Genomic DNA, 27,357 nt, shown 5'->3' on the forward strand with positions numbered 1-27,357 from the left:
AAGAGAATGCGGAATAATGTCACACAAAACCATCTTCGGTTAAAGTATTGCATTTTTTTGTTTTGAAAGCACCAAACCAATCGAGCGTCCGTGAGGCAGCTACTGGCTGGTTATGGGGCATGGTCTAGCTGTGGTGTGCCGCTGCATGTGTTGTTCAAAACAACAAGCGAGTGATAGGAAGATGGGTTCATCCATCAATCACCTGGCCAGGTATTTAGAAAGGGCCTGCCCTTTTCCAAACGTGTTGGCAAAGGCCTTTGTAAGCAGACTTACCACAGTAGGAAAATTAATTATTAAGTGTTACTAAACAGTTACAATGACTCTGTTCTTTTCAAGTTTCCCAATACGTTATAGCAGTGTGTGACAGTGAGCCAGCATGTCAATGGCAGGATCCTAACCAAGGCAGCCTAATGGAGTTAAGCCTTACTATTTTTTGTGTTTTACACCAGGGTTTCCTCAGTGACATTTTAAAATGTTTGTTCTGAAGAGTACAACTACTGACAGACGGGAAAAAAGAACAAAATAATTTTACTGTTGGTTAGAATGTGTGTTAGTTGTTAGTATGATGTCAAGCTGCTGCTCGAAGATATTTAAGAAAAGAAACACCTCCACGTTTACTTTTGGACACACAAATAATACTTTTAAGTGTGTAGCGTGCTTGCCTTTTTTAGTGTCCAAATGTTGATGCTGCTGACAATCAAATCTTGATCTCTCACTTCAAAGGCAGAAAAACTAAAAATGGGGCAAGTGCACCCATGTGATTACTGGCCAGTCAACACAAGGATCTTAATTAGCACACCAATGGGCACACACAGCAGGAAGGCTGCCTATTGCCCTCACAACTGAAGAAACAAAATTAATGTAACGAAAAAGCTTGTATGTGAGAGGTCGATAAATAATTCAACTGTAAGGACGAACCCAGTGGCAAACGGATGGAGGGGAGTGTGTGTCTGAGTGGGTTACTGAAAGTGTCATCTGTGTTTGCATCCGCATTGTGTATCATTAATATCTGTGCGAATGCACATGTCCCGAGTTTTTCTTATTCTCACTTTAAAATATTTAGTATGTGGATGCTGACGTGGTTTCAAACTGGGTTCCTCATGGAGAAGCAGTGAAGCAGCTGGCCGACTAAATCCTCTACTGTCATCTGGCTGTACGTAACAGACACTGTACTATGTTGGAATTTACTTGAAGTGTTCCATTAGAAGGTCTTCCTACAAATCAAAGAGCTAAGACAACAACGTCCTGCTGGAGGACAACACCCTGAACTGTACGTTGTTCTTATTGTATTGGCTTTAAACATTTCTATAAAGCCGGGAAATTTATGAACTATAATAAAGACATCAATACAACTTACAAACCCTTTAGAATGGAGAGTTGTTAGCAAGTCAACTGCCTAGTTTTTGAAGTCAGTCGCTGTTTTCTCTGCTTTTCACTATAATAATATGAGGATTAATGGAATTCTGTCCGTGGTGCTCACAGCTTTGAAAAATGACTTTAAAATATCACAGAACTACTTTCTAGGATGACATAGTCATCATAAAAAAACTTTGTGTACTGTGAAATATACATTTTGTGACCAGCAGAAATCTAAAAAGATGGGCACGTATCAGAATATATTAATCCTTTAATTGGCAGATCGTGTGTAATCAAAACAACCTAAACCAAGACCAGTTGAGAACAAGACCAGACCAGTGCGAGTCCCACACTGATAAAAACACAATAAAATGGGGAACAAGTAACCATAAGCACTCCTCATATTGATCTGAAAGATTCACATTCCGAAAAAAAATGCTCACAGAAAACAAATAGTGGTGAAGCCATAAAATTAATAATAATTTAAAATAAGTTATTGTAGTAATTATTGAATCAGATGATGCACAGGCAATTTAGTGATATCCCTGCAGTTGGTATCTTGACCAGTCTTGAAATAAAAACAGAGTACTCTTGTAGAGATTGGGACAAGGCCGAGTAAAAAGCTGGTCCATTTCGAGACCAGACCGATCTCGAGTAACTACAACACTGGTAGCAGATATTCTACAGTGTATATGACTTTGCAGGACAACTGATAACTTGTGATGTGCTGTAATTGGTCATACCTCTCAGTGGGAACCAAGTGAATTTAGAGTGTGAATCCAGTATGCCTCGGCTACTGCTTACTGATTCAAGATAACCACAGATTTGCTGAATTGCTCTGCAGGAAAGACACACCAGTGTGTATAAATGCGCATGACCTTCTTCTTGTCTCAGTGGCTCATGCTGTGCAATGGAGGCGGGTTGATTAAGTTGGACCTGGGTGTCAGTGGAAGGGAAACGTCTATGTATCCGCCTTCACATGTGATGGATCCATTGGAGAAATTAAGGCTTGGTTGGAGACAAAAAAAAGCAAGTACATGAGCAGTACTTCTCCAGTTTATCCAACTCATGCACAGATGCGATATTAAGTCTCATTGATCTGAGGCTTGAGATGGAGGACAAACACACACACACACACAACACATTAATTTCATAGGAGCGGTCAAAGACAGTGTTTGACGATAACGTTATTACTTTTATTATTTACTGAAGGGCTCTGGCTCAACCTTAATTGTACACAGTAAACTTACTTTATGTAGAATTAATTAATATATATTGTGAAGCCATGCTGGTTGGCATGGCTCTAGGAATAGCATGAGGACTGTGGGTCCATCAACCTCTTTGGTCCAGTCGAAATATATTCCACAATACTAGATGGATTGCCCTCACATTTTGTACAGACATTTTGGGAAGAATTGTATTGTAGAGCTGAGGGTTTCTTTAATCCTGATCTGCAATCCACACCTGTGAAGACAGCTAACCGTAAGTTGCACAATAGTTGAAATCTTACCACAGAAAAAAAAGTCTTACTATACCTAGAAGCATATAGACAGGGAAATACATTAAATAGCCCCACACACAGTAATAACTTACACTGACTCATTTGCAAACTACAGTAAAGCAAACAGGGCAGACATATATACTGACAATCAAACAGCCCACTAACAACCAATTTTTCTGTTGAAAAAATATTTACTGACACACATTCTAAGTCTTTGTCTAGCTCACAAATGCTGAAAGTCCCGATTGCTAGAAAAAGGACCACTGGTGACCATTTCCCCATTCATCTGCGGCATTCGAGATTTTCAGACAGCTGTTACTCTCTTCAATACCACATTATAGTATATAACCTCATCAAGTAAGTGGTCAGGGCACATTTGAGAGGACATTTCAGGAAGAAGCAAATGCCCTATGTATTAGTATGCTAGCCAAAGAGCCCCTCTCACAAAAGTTGTTGATAAAAAAAACAGCAAGATGATCAATCATGTTTAAATTGAAACATCACTGATAATGACAATAATTACATTATGTAATATGTGATGTGGAAAATCCCTTGATAACGGCCATATTGTCCCAAAACCTAATTTCACTGTTTGAAAAACAGCCATTTCCTGGAGGAGCGGGTTGACTGATGCCTCCATACACACCAAGATACGTGATTAGAGTAATTATGGCCAGTGTACAATCTCCTGCAGATAAATTTATCGCTGCATATAATGACGGCACACTCAGCTGAGCCCACAGTAATCCAAGACGTGGTCCTCCTCTGTCCTTGAGAACTCTGCTCAGTTTCCAAAAGCAGGTTCACTTAATCTAAAGCTGCTGGGTTCAATAACTGGACAGTCCTGCATTGATTGATCCTAATCTACTGTAATGTTTAGGTTTCTGACTTGTAAAGGACCATACCTTGTATCATATAATTACTGTAAATTTGATTGATGTGGTTCCCAAAATAACACACACAAGGTACAGTTACAGTTACTAGAACTTCAGTGAGAAACCAAAACGACAAAAGAAATTTGGGATATAAAAACATTTAATATTTGTCCAACAAAAAAATCAATCATACCAACTTGTGCAATAAACTTCCTTGATTTGTTACTGAAAAGCACCCCTTTATGTCTAAATGTTACTTGGATAAAACGGTCTAAATATGCAAATGAATCCAGCAGCGTCATCTTCTCTGCATCTAAAATACTGTCAAGTGTCTAAACAAAAAACCACCCTAAGGTCATGGTTGTTTACCATCTTGCTTCCACCAATCAAATCTTTTAAGTTGTGTGCAGACGCTCTGGGGGCATGTGTGCTGTGGGTTTGTCCTGCGACTGACACATGATAACTGGCTGTCACAGGGAGTGAATGGCTTGCCAACTAGCAGCTGTGGCCTTTGCGCCCACAGTCAGGCCTGTGGCCCTCAGTCCAAGTGTCTCTTGCGTGTGAGAGACACAATAGTGTCACTGTTGGTGGTGCTAAGAGCCCGTTTGTTGATGTTGAAGATTTGACAGAATGGTCGGCGCTGGCGCTGGCAAGCTGGACCCAGGAGCTTTGCTCCTCGACTTCACTCTCTCCGTAGTTCGTGCCATACTTCTTGTGGTTTTCTTGACCTACTCGGCCAGTCCTGGGCCTCCAGCAAGCCTCTTGACCTCAAAGCATGGCTTTGTCTGCGAAAGTATGTGTGTGATAAAGGGAAACAACAAGATAATCGGATTACAGAGCAAGCATTTGAAAAAAAAACTAGACAAAACAATGCTCCACTACTGAACCATTTCTCCTACCAGACAAAAACATGCAGACAGTACCATATTCGGTCACCCTAACTTTTGAGCAACTAAAGTGGTTGTGAGCAGCCCAGGAGCCTGATTAAAAGACACAGCAAATATGTGTAAAGATACGAATGTCTGTTTCTCCACAGCTGCCCAGTCATGTCTCTCGCAGGCTCCTGGCCAGGACTCCACCGTACAGCAATATCCTGACACACTCCAGCCCCACTGCAAGCAGGTAGCTGTGGGAAGCACCAAAACACACACACACACACACACACACACACACACACACCACCACACACACACACACACACACCCACACACAAAACACACACACACACACACACACAAACAAACACCACACACACACACACACACACACACACACACACACACACACACACACACACACACACAAATACAAATTTTAATAATTTGACTCCACTACATATTTTTGATTAATTTTCACAGGAATGCTTTAATAAAGAATTTCTGAATACTTTATCCTTTGACTAATAAGTTGTATTTATTAGGCAGCCCACTATGCCCCGACCTGAAGCGTTATTGGTACATTGTTGTATCTTAGTATCTAAAAATCAAAATATGTTGAAGTCAGACTTCTGCCCTGTCTTCACAATGACATATTCAGATATTGATTTGTAGCCTCATCATTCCATAGTTCCCAGCTAACACTTGAGCACAGATTGTGCTGAGCCGTGTGTGGTGTGTGTGTGTGTGTGTAAACCTGTTATAGAGCAGAGTACGGGGCAGAAAGCCACAGCAGTACAGAATCTCCCCACATCCAAGATGGAAGAACATGGTTTACTTTCAGGAGGAATTATAGTGTCTCCAGATTCCTCTAATCTGCACGGTCCCAAATTATCACCTGCAAACAACACAACACACACACACACACACACACACACACACACACACACACACACACACACACACACCACAACAAACACACACACACACACACACACACACACACACAAACACACACACACACACACACACCACACACACACACACACACACACACACACACACACACACACACACACCACACTATATGAGCAATCACAAATGTAATAGCTGCTTACTACAAATGTTCATTACATTACAACCTCAAAGTGGAACAATCAGTTTAGAGAAAAGACTTACCTTTGTCCCGACTGGATGTCACAAAGTATTTGCTGTCTGGGCTCAGTCACATGACCAAATGATGCGGCTGTGTATGGCTGTGTTCTTCCCTGTGTGTGATACAGCGAGAATGGGGCTGCATAGATACAAACAGAAACAATTGCAGAGATTATAAGGAATGAACTCAACTCCAAATAATTATCAAGCCAACGCATATACAGTTCTTGCAAAAGTATTCGGCCCCCTTGAAACTTTTCAACCTTTTGAACATTTCAGGCTTCAAACATAAAGATATAAAAATTTATTTTTGTGAAGAATACCAACAAGTGGGACACAATTGGGAAGTGGAACGAATTATGGGATTTTAACCTTTTTAGCAAATAAAAAACTGAAAGTGGTGCGTGCAAAATGATTGGGCCCCTTGCGTTAATACTTTGTAGAGAACCTTTTGCTGCGATTACAGCTGCAAGACGCTTGGGGTATGTCTCTATCAGTTGCAACATTGAGAGACTGACTGAAATTCTTGCCCATTCTTCCTTCAAAACAGCTCGAGCTCAGTGAGGTTGGATGGAGAGCGTTTGTGAACAGCAGTTTTCAGTTTCTTTCCACAGATTCTCGTGGATTCAGGTCTGGACTTTGACTTGGCCATTCTAACACCTGGATACGTTTATTTGGGAACCATTCCTTTGTAGATTTTGCTGTATGTGGGCATGCCTTGTTGGAAGATAAATCTCCGTCCAGTTTCAGGTCTTTTGCAGACTCCAACAGGTTTCATCCAGAATGGTCCTGTATTTGGCTGCATCCACTTCCCCTCAATTTAACCATCTTCCCTGCCTGCTGAGAAAAAGCAGGCCCAAACCATGATGCTGCCACCACCATGTTTGACAGTGGGGATGGTGTGTGAGGGTGTGAGCTGTGTTGCTTTACGCCAAACATATCGTTTTGCATTGTGGCCAAAAAGTTCGATTTTGGTTTCATCTGACCAAAGCACCTTTTCCACATGTTGGTGTGTCTCCCAGGTGGCTTGTGGCAAACTTTGATGAGACTTTTTATGGATATCTTTGAGAAATGGCTTTCTTCTGCCACTCTTCCATGAAGGCCAGATGTGCAGTGTACGACTGATTGTTGTCCTAGGACAGACTCTCCCACCTAGCTGTAGTTCTCTGAGTTCATCCAGAGGGATCATGGGCTCTTGGCTGCATCTCTGATCAGTCTTCTCTCCTTGTCTGAGCTGAAAGTTTTCAGGGACGGCCAGGTCTTGGTAGATTTTCAGTGGTCTGATATCCTTTCCATTTCAAATGATCGCCACAAGTGCTCCTGGGATGTTTTTAAGCTTGGGAAATCTTTTTGTATCCAATCCGGCTTTAACTTCTCCACAACAGTATTACGGCTGCCTGGTGTGTTCCTTGGTCTTCATGATGCTCTCTGCGCTTTCAACAGAACCCTGAGACTATCACAGAGCAGGTGCATTTATACAGAGACTTGATCACACACAGGTGGATTCTATTTATCACCATCAGTCATTTAGGTCAACATTGGATCATTCAGAGATCCTTGCTGAACTTCTGGAGTGAGTTTGCTGCACCGAAAGTAAAGGGGCCGAATAATTTTGCACGCACCACTTTTCAGTTTTTTATTTGCTAAAAAGTTTAAAATATCCAATAGATTTTGTTCCACTTCACAATTGTGTCCCACTTGGTGGTGATTCTTCACAAAAAATAAAATTTTTATATCTTTATGTTTGAAGCCTGAAATGTGTCAAAAGGTTGAAAAGTTCAAGGGGGCCGAATACTTTCGCAAGGCACTGTATTTTGTCACACTTCTCTGACACTTTCTTTATGGTGATAGACGAGTTGGTAGTCAAAACTTTGTGTCATGATTATTGTAGCATGACATCAGCATGTCTAGATCCCTACCTCACTGCTCTGTTCCAACAAAAGCTCTCCAGAGGGACAAATAAACAAGATGGAGAACCTCATTCCAGCCCTCAGTTTCAGTCAGTTTTGGTTTATGACCTGCTGCTGTTTATTTCCCCAGCCTAAGTCATTTCAGACCCCAGATTGGTTTTCCCCAAAGAGCTTGTTAGTATGCTGGTGGCAGCCGCCTGTCTGTGTGTATGCAGCAGTGCTGCTCTCCACTGGCACACGCACGCACGCGCAAACCCATAGCGTTACAACTAAAGTCTGAGTATTCCACCATGTCATTGTGTCTATGTGCTCACAACACTCTCTCTCTGAAATGCACACATATCTGTGGGTGTTGGCACAGGTGTTGCACCTCCTTCCATTAACACTCTTATCTGAGGACAGTGAGGAGCACAATGGGCTGTTCAGTCAGACCTCACAGAGACAGAAACAGTAGAAGAAAGACGAGGCGCATTTGGTTTAAGACACAATTAAGCAAAATACATCAAGTTAATAAGAGAGCAGCACTGATTAGATATTCAGCTGCCCAAAAAAGCAGAAAAGGAAAGAGAGGGAGACATCAGTGTCTCCTTAATAAAGATGTCTGGGCGCTGGACCCGCGAGGGAGAAGAGGGTGGAGGAAGAGGAAGAGGAAGGGAGGATGACATGGTTAGACTAAATAGGGAAGAGGAAAAGAAGAACAGAGAAGCTATGAACGTAGGGAGTCAGTTTGTTTGATCAGCTCTGACTTCGTTTAACCTTCCCTGATCTGGCCTACCAGACTGTGTGCGTGTGTGCGTGTTCTTCACAATCACAGTGAGTGATTCAGCAGCCAACCAAAACAGACGGAACCCCTCCCCTCCAAACCTTCCATCCCTCTCTCACAAACACTACCCCTGCCTCGGTGCAGTCCACAATACAGGCAAACAAGAAAGCACAGTATTGCTTAGCCTGTGCCAGTGCCCATTAGGACCATCCTGAGCTGCCAAAAGAGCCGTAAAATGTGTTACCAGGTGCAGGTGGAAGGTACTCCTGTGGGCTTAAATGTCGTGTTCTGCTCACCTTGAGTGCAGGATCGGGTTATTTGTCTGAGTTGAGGTGTGGAGATTCTCTTATATAAACGGGGGGGGCTGCAGGAGGTGAATGTAAAGTGGGGATGAACAGAGCTCACATCTGGCCATTACCTGATCTTGGCCCATATTGATCAAACCTCTAAGAATTACACTTAAGATTGCTCAAAAGAGTCAAATAACTTACTTGCTCCTACTTACAGCAAAGTGTAACAGAACCCTTTAAGAGCAGCTCTTAAGTGATTACATGATTAATACAATGTATGTTCAGAGCAGGAATAGCCAATCAGAGACAAGGACTTACACAACATCTACTCTATTGTTCATGTTTTGTTTATTTAAATTGTTCCATTTTACTCTTAATATTACTCTATTATTCTGCAATAGGTGGTTTTCATTTGTCAAAAAGCGACATTTTATTATTGTAAAACATGGTAAATACACATCAAACAATTAGAAATAATGACAATGTGTAAAAATGGATTGACAAATATGGTTAAAAGTATAGGAACATGGACTGAAGCCAGACAGAAATTGTAATGCTGGTAGAGAAAGTCCATCAGAGAAATTATAAAATAAGGGTTATTACACGGACATGTGCAGGCAATGAGAATGAGGTTCTTTTTTCTTACCACCACAGATGAAAGAACAAAAGTGGTTTAAAATCCTATTACATGTTCAAATCAAATGCAAAGAGTAGGCTATAATATGAGAAGTCAAGTTCCCCGGGAGTATTTAGGGTTTGGCTCTCAAGAGGATACACTAAATTTCTCAGACCATGTGGATTCTGACAGTGGTGACCTTCCTGAAACAAATCTGTTCCTCTAACCATTAATGTCACCACCAATGAGTTAAATGTGAAACAGGTAAAAGGTCAAGCATAACAGACAAAATGAGTGATACAAAGGAAGCTTTTAGATTGGTGTTTGCAATATGTCAAAATAACAAAACTGTGTCATTTTCCCAGGTGCCTGAAATCAAACCAAAGGGCAAAAACAAGCCACTACACTACTGCTAATATGTTTGTTCTTCTTCAAACAAGTGTTGCACAGCTCTAGAAATGTATTTACAGCGTTGATAGTTTCCTTTGTCATCTTGATCCTGACATGATATGCATGCAAGCACAGATTTGATGAGCTATCACAATCTGTTGCAACGTTGCTAAACTGACAAGCCCTCCGGCAATAAATGAGGTTGAATAAGTATACAGGAAGCCATCTGTTGTGTTCTGCGTAGTTAGTGTCCATTGGAAAGCCCTCGTAGCCCATTTCAAAGCTTTGCTGCACCTACTATCCAAATGTGAAAATGTGAAATATACAGAAGAAAATATGGTTTCATTTAATTAATAATCTTCTTTTATTAGCTCCTATTGGGACTGACTACAGTTAACGCATCACTTGATTGGCTCTTCCCAGTATTAATTAGGGGAGTCCCTCTAATCAGGCCAGCTTTACTTAGAATTTGAATTGGAACAAATCTGTCTTGAAATTAAATCAAACACATTTTTAATCAGGCTAAATGTATTGCCATGACGAACTGTTAACTCCACCTGAGCTGTGCTGCAAAAAAATTTGACAATCCTTTAAAGTGGACCCCCTTATCAGTGACAACTCACCTGGACTTTCAGGTGTGGGTAGGTTCCGTCTCCATAAAGACCAGGTGCGATCCCGGGAAACAGCCAAAAGGAGCTGTGCATCAGGGGAGAAGGCCATCTGGGTGACGGTGAGGGTGTGGCACGGCAGCGTCTGCAGCTGGCGCCATGTGGCTGTACTCCACAGCAGAACTGCCGCATGCTCGGCTTTAGATGCCTGGAAAGACGGTTTGAATTAGTTTATCTACACAGGAAAAATACATTATCTCGAAGAAGCATCTTGCAACCCATTTGTTTTCTTTATCTTTTCACTTTGCTTTATATACCATCTTCTGTCTCTTCTAACTCCCTCTTTGCCGTTTCTTCTTCTTATAACACACCTGCTAAAAAAACACTAAAAAAAGTTTGCTTGCTTGTAGGAAGAAGAAAAAATGATTTAGAAGTGGGATAGGGATGAGGATTGTTGTAGCAGGGAATAAAAGGGAACATCATTTTTTAGGGGAGAAGGGAATATAGCAAAGAGGTGCAGAGGAAAGAAAGAAAGAAGGGCAGTTGGAAGAAACAGAAAATATAGGGGAGGGTGAAAGAGGGGGGGGGACACAAGGCGGGCAAGGTAGAAAGAAAGAGTAAAAGTGAAGCGCAGTGATTGTATTCCACAGGAAGACAGAAACACATCTGTGATGGCTAACAGCTGTGTGTTTGTCTGGAATAAAGGTCAAGACTAGCTAGGTACTAGCTTGTGTGTGTGTGTGTGTGTGTGTGTGTGTGTGTGTGTGTGTGTGTGTGTGTGTGTGTGTGTAGTGTGTGTTTGTGTTTTTTGTGTGTGTGTGTGTGTGTGTGTAAATGTGAGCATGCAGAGTAATGTGTCATGATGCTCTCTCCTTTCTGATCTTATGCCCTTTGCTTTTCACACTGACCTTGCATGCAGATGCCACCACCGTCCTGGCGCTGTCTGAAGCAAGACAGAACATCTCAAAGCCGTGGCCGTACCTGGAGGAGACAGAGGAGGACAACCATACCGATATTAATTAGGATTCAAGCTGTACTGAACGTGTGGCTGGACGGACGTGACCTGAAAGACAGACAGAGGTGAAGGGAGGAGGACAACAACAAAGAAAGCACTCCCAGTTTGACAGTACATTAAGTATCCTCTTATTCCAAAGCATCTCCCTGACAAGCTTCCAGGCTCGAGCCATCGCTGCTTGCTGACAGGTAAAAAAGCCGACAGAGTGTGAAATCTCTCTTGCATTCTTTTTTATTAATGTAATATGATGATGTGTTGACCTGCCAAAGGACTACAGATGAAAATTAGCTTTTTCGCTAGCTCTGGCACATTTACATTTTGAGTGTAAACAAAAGATGTCAATTGATGTGCATTGTTAAAATACTGATCTGCGATGACTGATCCTCCTGCTGACAGAGATGAACACTGATGATGCTCACTCCCGGCTAATCACACGACCAATCACTCGCAGCCCAACTACTTTTAGCTTTCTGACTTTTAGCTTTCACCTGCTTGTTTTAAAATGTCAACGAGTCCACAAAGAGAAATCACAGCATGCAAACCAATGAAGAGAAATTTCTCCCTAAACACAAAGCTTTCAAATGCTGCAGCAATTTGGCCACGACACTGAGAACATTATTTACGCCACAAAAATAACTCGGCCATTTACTCATTTTAATGTTTCTATTATGCGCTAAATGATTCAAGGGGGTGAAGCCAAATGGAGGTAGAAAAATGCTTTTCAACACAACACAATGCCCACACCTCCAATAAACGGCCACACCATACGTCATGTTTATGGAGGATTGACAGGTAAATGGATTTAGCATTATCCACAAATGGAGGCAATGTATTCCCCCTGGAGGAGAGGCTCATGGGATGGCAAAAAGCTGGATTCTGATTGGCTGATAAATGCAAGGTGGGAGACCACTAAGAGCTTCGGAAAGTACCATCATTTTCAGTTAGAATAAACTCTGTGCAAAATGAAACAAGAACAATTCCACCTGGAAATGTTGCTTAATTAAGAGTTCTATGGAAACCCTGATGTCTTTATATGCAAAGGAAGTACATAAAAAATAAATATGTAGTGCAGATTGTTGTTGTATTATGTCTCAGGACTCTGGATATTGTTTGTACCAGCAGGTAACTGAAACTTGACAAGACAAGTTGAGATGGTTTGGATACGCCGTCAGCAGAGAAACATTTAGGTACTCACAGTTTCTGGACCTCAGGCCACAGAGTGTTCTGGAGAAGATGATCCTCTGGGGGGGGCTCTACACACACAAACACACACACACACACAAAATCCTTACATAACTGTCATTTGCAAAGCCCTGAAAACTTAGCTGTTTTAAAATTCAAATACAACCAGTTTCCAATTTACTAAATGAGGATTACACCCCAGTGGCTGTTATAAATTTCTACTTTTAAATTCTTGTTCTGTTAACCCAATAAGGGACAGATAGGATCTTGAATGTGTGCATGTGTGTAAGTGACAGGCGTATTAGCTAAAGAGAAACAAAAGACAGAGTAGGTACCAGAGAGACAGAAGGATTGACTTAAAATGACATGGTAGAACAAGAGCATGATTGCTCGCCTCAAGACAATGTTCTTTCACATTCATATCACATTCAGCCTCTTTTAACATTTAGCGTGCACAAAATCCTTAGCTATGCAGCTCTCAGCTTTCCTAAAAAAAAAAAAAGTTTAAAAAAAATGCTACTTTAACTGTGATTCTTAGCGGCTGGTGGCTTTGAGAGGGGGTCAGATCTAGCCTTGTTTCTCTCCTGATGCTCTCCTTCACACTGCGGGCTCTGCACAAGCCTGTGCTGCCTTTGTGTTGCATGTAATTGAAAGCTACATTCCTGGTGTTTTCCTTGTTGGTCATCGGCTTCCCATTTTGCCTAATTATATATTCCTCTCCTTGTCTGCGGAAGCCAGTCAAACGAGTGAAAATGCATTGTTAACAACAGTCTCCGTACTTGGTTGCTCCCTACATAGCCCGGGGTCATTGATACTTAAACTTTGCAATCACATAAGCCTGCTTTCTAATTAGCATTGCAGATTAAGGAGTGGCTTCAATCATGCTGATGACAGCCCTTGACACCCTCTAGCCCAGGGGTTTTAAAGCGCCACACTACGTTTTCTTTGACTCTCATCCATTTCCCATCTGCCCCTTTTCTACAACTAGTTTTTCTGTTTTGCCTTTGTTCCTTAACTCTTCTTCCACTGTGTACGGTGTCCTTGCTACACATTAACCCAAACCCATCCATCTTATCTTACATTTGAGATCTTTTTCTAATTTCATATGCAATTTTTTTTGTCTTATTCCTGCATTTATTTTTTTGCATCTGCTTAGATCATTGCTTCCTGACACCTCTTCTTCGTCTTCTATTACCCGCCATCTCTTTGCTCTCATCCCCTCTCCTGCTGTAATATCATTGGCCTCCAGCAGACCTCAGGCACTGTGGGAGTATAGCATGGGGAAAGCCGTAATGACAAACTGTCCGTGTGGCCGCACATCATTGTCTAACATCTAAAACATCTAGTGACAGGCAGACTGGAACTCCTAAATGTGTGCCCAGGCCTCTGAGTGGATCGCAATGAGGAAATATACATCAGGCATAAATTGTGGAGGAGACAGGTATGCATTTTGGTTCTACAATTATTTATGAAAGAGCTTTAAATAAATGGGGATTTACTGAGATGACTACTAAATCTTAGAAAGGACCATATTATGTTGGGAAAAAATACTTTAAAATTTTGTTTTTTATGGTTTACAGTACCAGTCATGATGAGTGGGTGGAAGTAAGACTCCTGGTATTGATCAGATACACTGCTGAACTGCCGCTCTTCTTCATTGTTTTTTTGGGCAAGGTCACCTGTAAATATAAATGATATGATGATGATAAAGGAATATATTTGACGATTTTGAATATTACATTACAGAAAAGAAATAAAAAAATAATAAACAAGCCCACGAACGTTAACCTGCTACTCATAAAAATTGATCATCAGATTAAACCAGTCCCCGACCCTGAGCTTTGAAACACCCGCATGCGGAGCTGAGCAAGTATTTTACCTTGAAATACAGCCTTGTTGGACAGACCCAAGGCAGGTGTGCTGGCTCCTTCTGGAAGGCTGGCAGAGTCCTGGAAACGAGAAGATAAATGAATGGACAATGCACACAGACACACAGTCACACAGACACACACACAACTACTGTATGTAGGAGTGGGCAGTCCACTCAGCACTTTTTATGGTTGGAAAACAAAGTTAAAGTAAGACTACAAATAAAATCTTAGTAAGACATGCTATTTGGACAGATGGCAAACATGTGCCTCCAAAGGTCATGGATTTAAGCTACTACAATGAATCAAAATAACCTGACTCACACTAGATGTCAAAAGCTTTTCTCTTGAGGTTCCAGAGATGTTAGCAAAGTTCTCCACAAAATTACGAGGTGCTTGAAACACCCGCAGGACCTTCTCATCAGCTCCCGACACAAACTGAAACCTTCCAACCATTGCCAGACACTGCATGTCGTATCCATGGATCTGTGGCCGTGAGATTTCATGCCAGGTTGCCTGCAGGGTGAAAAAGACATGGGAACATATAGTATTGTAAAGATGCAGATCTGGTCAGGAGGACCCCAACCAGCTGCATGTGGTTGCCAGGGGAAGTGCCAGCGTTTTAATGGCTCTCTGATGTTGAACCAGGTTGCTTGGCCCTATATGCAGCCAATTGTAACCCAAGCCAAATTCAACATTGTTTCTCCTGTTCAAATGAACAGCTTAAGATGCAGAGCGTTCTTACAAGAGAAGATGGAAGGCTCTACTACAATGACGGAAATTCCTTCGGCCCCGGCGTGAGTTGGCAATATTCCACACTTGCATCTTTAATAATGAAATGAAGACTGGAAACTTTATTATGTTATTACCTTAACTGGATGCCAAACGGGCATGTTCCCCACTTATAACAATTCCATCTGGATTAACCAGAAGTTAATTAAGAAGTGGGTAAAAAGTTTTCTGCTGTTCTCTTTACGCAATCAACCAATCCCGATTTTAATTTGTCCCTCAAAAATAAATGACTTCTAAGAAACTCTTTATTATACAACTGGCTGGTGTTACAAGAAGAGACTAGCAAAAATGTTACTATTGCTTACAAGAGACAAGAAGTAATAAAGAAGCCAAAATCCTTATTTCGACATGTTGGTGTGTATTGTCTCATAAAGTAAGAAATGTGGCGTGGTAGCTCTTCATCTACACTACAAGCGCATTGCATTAACTGCAAAACCCCCAATAGCAGTGTTGTATTCAAGTGTCTAAAATGTGTGCATTATATTCACTATGTTCCTATTATTCTTGATAGGAGTGAATGATATGATTATGTGAAATGTTGCGATTCTGTTTGTACCTGGGTAACTATCCCTTTAATATCTTCAGTTGCATTAGGCCATAGTGGGTAATGTTGCATCACTGAACAGGACTGCTTTATGAGAATATTAGGTTTATACAGTATTTGCGTCAATGTGATGAATTATTAGTATACTTTTTTTCAATTTAGTGTTTTTTTCGTTTGACTTTTATAATTATTAGTATACTTACCATCTGGTTATTTAATCCAATTCCTAACTATGCACATAAAACATTTAAAACTAATGTCACTAGTTTTGAGCTACAATCAGCTTTGCAATTCTTCTGTGAGACTTCTTCAAGTGATTCTGAGCCTACTTTACCTGTTTGGCATCTTGTTTCCTCCACGGAGTGAAGAGTCTGGTGGTCTGGTCCGAGCCCACGCTGAGGATGAACTCCCCCTCGGGATCCCAGCTCAGGTCCTGGACCTCGTTAAAGTGCCCCGATATCACAACCCCAGGCCTCCAATGTCCCTGCCGTACAGCATTGCAATGGTCAGTTTACAACTTTCAACCTCTGATTTCCCTTTTAAATTTCCCCACTACATACACATCACTTCAATGACTAGTTTGATTGGCAACTACATTAGAGTGGGGGATTACAATTTAGGTGTCGCTGTCTGAGAAGTCATTCTCCGTTGAAACATCTGAATTAGTTATCAACACCTTCAGGTTTGTGCTGTAATTTAAATTCACCTTCCGAGCCGGCGTAATTGAAATGCGGTTATTGCTGAACTGACTTAGTGACTTCAGACCCCCACTGTTTCTCAGGGACACCCAACAAAGACACATGCGAAGCCAGTCAAAGTGAGTGGCAGACACGAGACTTGGTGTGACTAATTACACTAATCACTGTCTCTCACACAGTGTGGCTGTGTGGCACTGCTCCAACATGAAATCTTATTTCAAACACACTTACAATTCAACAGCTTCAGAGAAATGCTGTACATTTTGTGTGCAAATCAGTGCTATCAGTTAAACGAGTTGGTAACGGTGTTAACGCAAACCCATATTAACGGCGTACATTTTTTTACGTTTTATTGTTTGGCCTAGCAAACTTTGTAGTTTTTATTCACATGCTGTTGCAACAACTAGTAACGTTAGAAAAACTGGTCATAGAGTAGTAACGTTATGTTTTGAATGGATGGCGAGCGTGAGATGTCAAAATGGACGCCAATAAGATTCTGAATGGAAAGTTTACTTTTTAAAAGTTGCCAAATAGTTCCATTGACAAGACCAGAGTGATCTGTGTGTTTTGTCACTGTGAACTGAGCTACTATCGCAGCACGTCCAGTTTGAAATACCACACAAGCACACAGCTGATGCAAATTCTCCGCCCCCTCGTCAAAGTATTTTTTTTCACCCTTTTATTGATAGACAGTGTTACATTGTTACAGTGTTATATTACAAAAGAAATTAAGGAACAATTAGAATTGATAAAAATGTGTGATTAATTGTGATTAATTGCGAGTTAACTATTATTAACTATTATTAACTATATTTTAATCGTTTGACAGTACTAGTGCAAATATAAAAATTACTGGCATTATATTGATTTCAAAGTTTAAGAGTAACTGAGGCCCACCTCTTTGTCTTTGCACCAGAGATGTAGCGCTCCATGAAAAGCGTGAGCCACGATCATGGAGCCATCCGGACTCATCTGGCAGCCGTAGAAACCCAGAGTGTTGCCACCAACCTCCCCTACACGCACCTGTGAAGAAAAAAAATAACATGATGTGGGGGCGATCGTAACTGATCAGAAGCATGAACTAATTTGCTTTTCAACACATCTCGTATCTGACATCAGGTGGGTGAAGAACATTTGGTTTCTGGGTCAGAGTCACTGACTTGCTGTGGACAAAGATGAAAGCAAGCTGTAAAAACATGGAGGTGCATGAACTGCCACATATGGAGAAAAAGCAACCGGGTAAATTAGGTTATTCCTGCTATTTCTGATTTCTTCTTTCTTCCTATATGACATGCCATATCTAGCCTAGTGGTTCCATCAAATCTCTGGGTTCTGTGTAAACCTACAGGCTCAGATTTATAGAAAAGAAGAGGAGTAAGATAAATAGTTCTCAAATCTGTTCCGTCTCTATCCAAGACTTATTAACTAACAACTCACATAATAGTGATAGAAGCAAAAACAAACAAAAAAAACCCAGCAAATTAAGCTGACAAGTCAAATGAGAAATTATGCAAAATGGGAGTTATTAGAGCTGAATAAACTGTGTTGTGTTTTTTCTAACTGAATACATTTGTCTAATACAAAAGGAAAGCATTGCAGCGCAGCCTATCACACTAAATACATAATCACCAAAAATGGCAAAGCTTGAGAACCCAGAAGGATTTACATAAATTAGATTTGGGTGAGTGCTTGTGACCCCTGCATCACGCTCATAGGGCAGATCATATAGACAGTGAAGGGTCCGTGGACATGAGAGTCCATAGGGCCATAAAACAGCCATAACCACTGCCTCAGCTCAAACATTGCTAGAAATTAAAACTCATCTAGGATTCTGACCACCTGTCCAATCTCAGAGACAATTCTGTATTGAATTTTGTGGATTCAAATCACTACCTGGTGCAGAAAGCCCATTTTGATGTGCAGTCCCCAATTACACTGACATATGAAAATTCACTTGTTTAAACTCTGTCATTCTAACTCACATGAAGATAGTTTTTTTTTTTTGCTTTTTGAGAAAAATAAAAAAATAAACAAGTGCATTTAAAGTAAACAGAAGAGTAAGAGGCAAGACAGAGGATTACAACTTAAATTGAACAATATTCAGCCATAATGCAAAATAAAAAGCATCTAATTAGTTCTAAAAAATGTGTTTTTTTAAATAAATAGAATCTGTTCTTATTCATCTTTTCATTGACATTAATATCCATAGAGAACAGAAATTGCACACCAAAATAGAGAAAACAAGACAATGTTAATATATCATCCGGTTGCTTGCATAACCGATAGGATTCAATGCAGGATTATGGGATGTAAATAACTTGAAACAATGTAGAAATTAATCTACAGAGATTCTTGTTTAAGCAACAGAGAGCTATTCTAACCATGTGCTGGCCATATTTTGACCTGCAACTGGCTTGTAGAAGAAAAATATGCTTCAAGCCTGAAATATAAAAGGACAGTGCAAGAGAGAAAGTCTATACTCCTGCATGAAGAGACATTTATATTCACAGCTATTTGTTAAAATGTTTAATTTCAGAAATCTTCATTTCCTATCTATTTACTCTTGTGAGTTTATTCTTCAATACTTTGAGAGTATTGTGTTGACCAGGCCAACTTCTCACTGAGGAATTCCAACAATTAAAAGCTTTATCGGGCTCTGAGGCCTTGGAGGCAAACTGGGCCCAGAGGGGAGATCTATTAGGATCGATAGCAGCAGAACCAACCCAAGAGAGCACTATCCTCCCCTCTCAGCAGCACTGAGCTATGTATGTAAATGTAAATGTGCTGTATTTATATAGCGCTTTTCCAGTCTTAACAACTGCTCAAAGCGCTTTTACATCTACAGGAGACATTCACCATTCACACACATTCATACACTGTGGCCGGGGCTGCCGTACAAGGTGCCACCTGCTCATCAGATAAACATTCACACACATTCACACTCCGATGCGCAGCACCGGGGGCAACTCGGGGTTCAGTGTCTTGCCCAAGGACACTTCGACAATGACTGCAGGGGCAGGGATCGAACCACCAACCTTCCAATTGGCAGGCAACCACTCTACCACTGAGCCAATGTAAATGTATTATATCTTCTTCATCTTTAATTAGTTTGTGCCTTAAATGATATGAACATTGGCTGTGAGGGAAATATGAGAAGTGCTAAATGCACACAACTGATTAAAATATGGAAAGATGTACAGCACAGCTTATCTTTCCTTGAAGCAGGTAGACAGAGAGAGTAGGTTTAGCTGCAGCAGTGACCTAAGGCAGACTGCAGGAGCAACGCATAAGAATGTACAGTACACACACTCATTACATGTTAAACAAACATGTTGAAAGGCTACACACCAACATATCTTCACTATGTCCTATACGTGGCATGAAAGTGGTGTCCTCAATCATCTGGCCTTCTTAGGGAGCATGAGTTGGTCATCAATGACCTTCAACATAATGCTTGTCTGCAGGCTGAAACACAGCTGAACTAATGGCAACGATAAAGGCATGCCTTTGCTTTGAATGGCACAATCCTTCAGCCATCCAGAGAGACAGACAGAAAGAGAGACCGTCAGGTAGACACATAGATGCTGAGATTTAGAGCGAACGAGATGCAACATTAAGCAGGTTGATTTTAAAATTCTCCACACAAGAGCCTGCCGTAAATCATGCAAAAACTCACAGAGGCAAAAAGCCATCATCTGTCTTGTTTACGAGTGGAGGAACAATATGGATGCACGGCGTGCCTTATCGCTGGCAAGTGGGGGTTAGGGGGAGAAATAGAACAAGGACAGAAAAGAGGAGAAGGCATATATCATTCTTTAAAGGAGTGAATGAGGAAGATGGGTGCTGAATGAGCTTAACCAATATGGGAAACCCATACAGTGTAGAGTACAGGATTTCAAATCAACTTTTCAGGCTGAAATACTAACGCTGTGAGATTGAGTCTTCTTCCTTTCAATTTCTCTTGATGTTGCGATCTACAACATAAAGTGTGGACTGTAACTACAAATTACTTTAATTATCTCTTCATCTATTTGATTTGTCTCAATCAATTGACAATTGTTTCATCTAGAAAACCCAAAGGTGTTGTGTTCAAATTCCACATTTTATCCAACCAGCAGTCCAAAAACCCAAAAATATTCAATTTATAACGATATGAAACAAGGAAAAGCAGATGCTGAGCAAAATAAAAATCCACAACACTGATGAGAGGTGTGAGAGTGAACAAAAAAAAGGCAAAAATCAAAACAATATGCTGGGATCGCTGTAGGGGTACTGCGGAGTCAGGTGATCATTTTCTGTGCCTAAAAAATATTTGCTGACCTCCACTGGTTAAACTTTTCACCACCTGTACTTCTCCATGCAGTCAAGTACAGGTGGACTGGGTACAGGTTCCACAGAGCCCACTTCTGCGTGTGGTCAAATGTGAAACAAGCTTGAAACGTCCAACCAGAGAGGGCAGCAAAATGCAGCTATTTAACTGTAAAGTCTTTAATAGACAGTATTAATAGAGAGCCATCTTAACAAGCACATTATTAAAAAAAATATGAACTCATTTTGGTTTTATTGGCTTCCTTGATCTTTCATTTGGTCAAGTCTAACTTGAAGAGACTACACAAGCCGAGGTCTGAAAATAGGTTAACTCTTAAACACACAAACTGACAATCCCTCCAGGCGCTGTAGTGGCCCGCTGTGGTCAGTCTGAGAAGTTAATTACCAGTGTGTCTTGTTAGTAAGATGTGCTTTACAAAGCGGTGGGTCCCGGTCCCCCCACTGCCAACCCTGCTCTCCATTAAATCTCACCAATTACTATAATCAGTGTGACAAAGTGGAACCCTTCTTTGTAAAAATCGGCTAATTAAGACATACATGGCTGGTCAGTTAGTGCTGTGGAATCCGCTCTGCCAAAAACTTCAACTTCCCATAGAAAATGTGAAAACACTCAAAAAGGAAAATGCTCAAAAAGAACCAAAGGCCTTTGATTCTGTCTAACTTGTAAAGAGGGAAGAAAAATGTAAATACAGTTCAATTCACTAACTCTTCATTGTGCATCTGTGCGTGTGAGCTTCAGAGGTTAAGTTTCCTTTGTAGGCAGGGAATCTGTCAGTTCAAAGGGTTTGGTTCTCTTGTATGAAGAAAAAAAAAAACAGGTCAGAAGGAACGTACAGAGAGGAGAGAAATGCACTTTCACATTCATCAACAAAGGTTACTTCAGGTAGGGGGTTGGTTTTCTTTCATTTTTGGCATCAAGAAGAAAGGTCTGTGCTGTGGAGGGATATTGGCAAGACCAGACGTGATTTAAAACGGCCACTGGTGCTTTTCAATTTCACTGACCACCTTTGTCTAATAACACTGAGAAGAATATGTGACAAGAATCGGCACAGGCTTCAGGCCCTAATCATCGTTCCTTTTGTTAGAGAGGAGAATCGAGACTTTCATGGTCGCTCCTTTCTGTGGTCTTTGTTGCTTGTCACTGTGGATGTGCATGATGAGATCAAAGGCGCAAAAATGTAACTGATCAAGTGTGTAATCTTTCTCATCACCCAGAGTGTGTTCACTGTGAGCACACACTGTGGGATACACAGTGTGTGTGTGAGCATGTTTGTGTCTGATTTTTCTGCAACTATGCCCATGACTATGTGTGTCTGTCAGGTACTCCTGGGCCACCTGAGAATGGGCCAGTTGTATAAAAAACAAAAAACGATGTGGGGCAGATGGCCAGAGAACTGCTTTTTCTTCGCCATCCACACTTGTGTTAAATTTAGCCCTCTTCTGGCACAACAGCAGCTGTTGGGTGCTAAGAGAGACGAGGTGGAGGGGGGCGAAAGGAAAGCAGGAGAGAGATAATGTGTGAAAGGGAGGCGAGAACGGAGGACAGAAAGGAAGGCAAGTGGTGGAGGAAAAGAGGAGGCCGAGGACAGAAAATGACAGAAGGCAGAAGTGGGGAGTGACAATTAAAGACAGATCATGGAGTTAAAAAAAAGGCAAAAATGTGTTGCAGGCAGAAGCTATGGCATGTCTTCCAGAAGTCTCTCCGTCCCGTCGGATGTGTTGTGGAATGGGTCGTAAAAGAGGGGGTTCAGTGTGAGTGAGTGATAGAAGGGAAGATGGGGGAGGACAACCTTGGCTTGTCTAAACTCACAGTGGTGCGCAAGGCTCTGCGCCTCTTCATCACTGCCTATCACTTCTATTCCTGACACCTCAATGTCAGGGAGAGTGGAAACCAGCATGAGCCCTGACAGCAGGAGAGAGAATACAAGGGGAGGGCTCAAGCTCCTGGATCATGTCAAGAGCTACTGAAAGGGATGCTTGCGGAAATGGAGAGGGAAATCGGTGTGTGGGTTTGTGTGCAAACCCTGTGTTACCTGCAGAGAGTGATTGACGCCATGTGTGTATGCTCTGTGTATCTGCATACACCCTCCTTGTACTCTAGTCAACACTCACCTGCTCCACCCATACTCCAGATCCCTCCTCAGGAGCCCAGAGGATCATGGTTTTGTCCATGGAGGCAGAAAGCAGACTAGGAAACTGTTGCAGCTCACCACCTGCAGGGGGAGACATCGAGAAACCATACAGGAGCAGCATACACAGTCACTAATGGTCAACTAGTCTAAATCCATGATATTCCACTTTCCAAATTGCGCCAGATGCCCCTCTTTTCAATAGGATGTCCGTTAACTTCCACTTTTTTTGTGCTGACATTCAAAACGCCGATGGATTTATCAGGACTATGGTTAACTGCTCCTCAGATCTCTGCAGGATAAATCCAGACAGCTAGCCAGACTATCTGAGTTTTCTGTTGCATGACTAAAACAACCTTTGAACGTAAACGTTTCACCAAAATAAGTTCCTTCCCGAGGCTATTTTACAGAGGCACGTGGCTCTCCGTCCAGCGCTTAGCGCTGCCTATGATTGGTTTAAAGAAATGCCAATAAACCTGAGCATGTTTTTCTCCCATTCCGGAACGCTGTGTGGAGTAGCCAGACCCTCCTCCGCAGTACTGTGAAGGAAGGTCTGGAAATGTGAGACTAATGGTCAACAGACAACAGTCAAATATTAGGCCAGTGGTTTTGTGATCTTCTATAACTCATTTTTATGGGGCTGTACTCCAAATACTGAAAAAAAAGCAGTCTGGGATTGCCTGCGCACGGCTCACAAAGGCCGCCATTAATCCATTAAATCTTTACATAGAAGATGGTTGTTTACGGCTATATTAATGTTCTGAATGTCAAGTACAGTCAGAGTTTAAAGTTGCACAGTAATCATAACCATGCTTTTGTTTGCACAATTTATTTAACTTGGCAGCAAACGATACTGGCACTTTACATTTAAGATATAGCTCTGATGCATCAAATGAAGTGCTTCCTACATGTGTTTTCAGGTTTAAAAAAAAGGACTGACAAAAAAGATAAATTTGCATTAGGATGCATATTAATGCATAATGGATAGTGCATAATTAAGACAGAAAATGTGATTTCAATATTGAGCACAATAATTGCGAGTCTACCTTTGCCCTCATAATTAAACAGCTTTACTTATTTTAAGTATCTAAACATAACGATGTGTGATGTACACAAAAGCTGATAGGTGTGAAATTATCTTGATGTAATAAGCTTTCAAGGCAACCGAAGATTAAAGAGAAGAGTTAGCACATTCATTAGCCTTTTCCGTTGAGAGTTTATTAAGGCAATACATTTTCACACCCGCTTATTTTTTCTTTTTTCAAATTGTCACAATCTTTTGGTGCCTTTTGTAAGCAACAGCATTGTAAGACAAAAGTGGAGAAAAACAATGTCTTTCTGCTTAGCGTGCAAGCCAATCCATTTACTGGAGGTAACTATGTTGATTCAGAAAGTTTAATTCACTTTTGGACAAACACTAAACACAATTTTGCAGGACCCTACTGCCAATTATCTGAAACTTGTGTGAGTAATGGTCCTGGTTTTTCATTAAGGTACCTTTGAAGAGAGGAGGCTGCCAGTGGACTCCATAGACCCAGTTCTCATGGCCTGCCAGGACCGTCTCAAGAGACACAGCAAACACTGAGGACACGTCTGTAGCAGGAACACGGAGAGGCCACATGAAGAAAGTTATCAAGATATCAGTTTTATAATAGAGAAAGGTGGCTGATATGATGATGGCTAACTATGCGTAATTCTAAACATTTCATGAAAAATCAATTAAGTATGTGTTATATAGATAAAGGTAAACACACATAAACACACTTTATGGAGGTCAGTAACCACCATGTGCCGTTATACCATCAAAAAGCATGTCTATTTATTTGGTTAATTAGGACACTTTTCATAAATCAAGCCTCCGTGACCCGCTCACCTCCATCCTTCACTTCAAAAACGTCCTCTTTCATTTTGATGATGGTGAGATTGTCCTCTACGCGGGCGTCTGTCCCAGACTTGGCACACAGCCTCCACACTCTGATGAGGCAGTCCTGGGAACAGCTGGCTAATAACAACTCCCCACCTGAACGAGTCAGAGACAGAACACAGGAAAATATCCTATCAGTGAATTGATAAAAACACTGCCTTTGAATCAATTACTCTCCTGTGGTGCTATTATGCAGGATGGGTTATTATCAAATATTATTATTACGGTTGTGGTGTTTAGCAATACTTTAAGAACAGTCATATTTATCACCTGAGCTTAAGTAAAGTTGAGTATGTTTAGAGCGATAAATAATTGAGCCAAGTTGGATAATTTAGAACTGAGCCAAACAGGCACATTTTCTAACTTGGATCCAAGAATGCTAAGTTTGGTTTTCTGTTTTGTAATGAGCATTACAGCCTCACCTAGCATGCCAATAGGCTCTTGTTGTCTTCAATTATTTGTAACAACTGTCATCAAGGCATTACAGAAGAATGCTGCTGACTGTGACATGGCCAGTAAGACATCAGGGGTGCGGGCCAAATATACACAGACAGGTGCTAAACAAAGCACAAGCCACTTCTCTGAGTGCTTCCATCTGTCACATTATGAGTTTCAGGTTTAGTCCAATGGCCACTGGCCCAGTTTTGCCTCTGCCAAAATAAATACATTTATAATGCCTCTGTTGCTACGGCCTAAGGCCTCTTGAATGCTCGGGGGAGGAAGGCCATAATTGTTTGTCGATCATGATGTAATGACATTGATGATGATAGCAATGATTACATAAATTACCAAAAAAAGTTATAACTTGTACTTCAACTTATCTTGAATCATGCATGTTGAGTTTTTCTTTCGTTAATCTATAAACAGCCACCAACTGTGGCATCTGAGGTGGCTTGAGCAACATAATGTTTTCACTCCATCCTTAATTACAACAAAAAGCCTAAAAATAAACATGAATTAGATCAGATGATGTTGTAGCCTGATGTGTGTGAGATTAGATGTCTGACTCCCTATTATAATCAAAGTAAGAACATGTTGCCAAGTCCCATGGCCTGTTGAAGACCTTTTCCCCAGACAGCTGTTTCAAAGACTGCAACGTTATATATAAAAACGTGCATTATTACCATTGTTTAATTAAAGCATGTTAAAGAACAACTTGGCGCTGTAGCTGAATAAGCGTAAAAGTTCATAGGAATTACATGCAATAGAGCCACTAAGGCTGCATTTATCTGCGTCACATAACCAAGCACGTTAACCAGAAGTATTCTGGAGCAGCAGCTCAAGACTCAGATGTAACTTTTTCCTGCTGAGCCAGTAAATATCAAAACTTATAATCTGTAATCACTGTCAGTAAATGGTTTAAGTCACTGCTCAGTGACGCGCAGTAGACAGCTGTGTATGGCGTGGGCTCGCACGCTGAGACACCAGTAAGCGCTCGTTTTACACCCAGCTGGTTTGGTGTTAGAGCCAAAGTGATACATGTAAATGACACTCTGTGTTTTGGTTAAGGTTCAGCTACCTGGGAAAGAATAAAGGATGAAGTGTGAGTTCAGATCAGTTTGTGGACTGAAAGATAAGCCCATGCAGAACTGATCATATTACATATTTAAAGTTCAGCTTTTTATTATGATGCAGAATAAAAGAACGACTGTACAGGATAGTAAAAAAGGATGTCCTCTTTATGAGAGACAGAAGTTCAATCAGTAAAAACTAATAAGATGCGTTTCAAAATGGACATTAGCTACCTGTTTGATGGTGATGAGGGAAATAAAGCCCTGATGCAGAGACCTGTTTGATCCTCTGCATGTAAAAAGCATCCTGTGGCTCATATGAAAGCCGTCTTTTTGTTGTTATTATCCGATCTCTTTTTTTATATAACATAAATCTTGCAAAAGAAGGATAAACTAAAAACACCCTCCCCTGCTCTCCCAAAAGAGGTACACTACTGTTTCTTCAGTAAAAGTAGAAATTATAACATGACAACCCATTAACAGCTGATTTTATACTAGTGCCAAAAACTACTGAAATTGATGGAAAATAGGGTTTAAGATAGAAACACAAAAACACAAAATGGCATCATGCTCTGAATGCAAGAGTTTAACAGCTATGATAAACTGCACCTCTAGTGCTGCAATTTGCCATCTGCCAAGTCATAAAAGAACAGAATGATGTACGTAACTACTATCACAGTGGAGAGAGGGTTTTGTCATTCCTATGGGGATATTTCATATAAACAAACTTCCCTCTGTCTCTTTGCTGGCTTGTAGCTTGGCAGCATGGAGTAGGTCATAGACTTTGAGTGGGAAGGTGACACTGGTGGAGAGGGCTAGTTAAGGAGATGAAATAGCCTTTACACAGTCAGAACATTGTAGTTCTGAAGAGCCTTTGAAGAGGGTAACACAATTAGTAGAGAGCTTGAATTGGATCTATGCATTGCCATGTGATATCAAAATACTGTGAATAGCACACAAGTTGGTGAAGCTGGCCGAAGTGATTTAAAGGATGTGTCTAGTTTTTTTTTTTTTTTTTAAATGCTC

General features: G+C 41.0%; 1 protein-coding gene across 1 annotated transcript in view; it reads right to left on the reverse strand.

Annotated features, from left to right (window-relative positions):
• The window catches only part of elp2 (elongator acetyltransferase complex subunit 2), a 34,410-nt gene that overhangs the window by 2,174 nt on the left and 4,879 nt on the right, over nt 1–27,357 (reverse strand). Inside the window, 14 exon segments of the mRNA XM_032534974.1 lie at nt 5,368–5,505; nt 5,787–5,831; nt 5,834–5,901; nt 10,351–10,547; nt 11,248–11,320; nt 12,550–12,607; nt 14,120–14,215; nt 14,416–14,485; nt 14,729–14,920; nt 16,075–16,224; nt 17,336–17,461; nt 22,880–22,980; nt 24,394–24,489; nt 24,770–24,916. Of these exon segments, the coding sequence (XP_032390865.1) occupies nt 5,368–5,505; nt 5,787–5,831; nt 5,834–5,901; nt 10,351–10,547; nt 11,248–11,320; nt 12,550–12,607; nt 14,120–14,215; nt 14,416–14,485; nt 14,729–14,920; nt 16,075–16,224; nt 17,336–17,461; nt 22,880–22,980; nt 24,394–24,489; nt 24,770–24,916 (1,557 nt within the window).

Source organism: Etheostoma spectabile, chromosome 14 (assembly GCF_008692095.1).
Source record: "Etheostoma spectabile isolate EspeVRDwgs_2016 chromosome 14, UIUC_Espe_1.0, whole genome shotgun sequence".
Classification (NCBI taxonomy): Eukaryota; Metazoa; Chordata; class Actinopteri; order Perciformes; family Percidae; genus Etheostoma; species Etheostoma spectabile.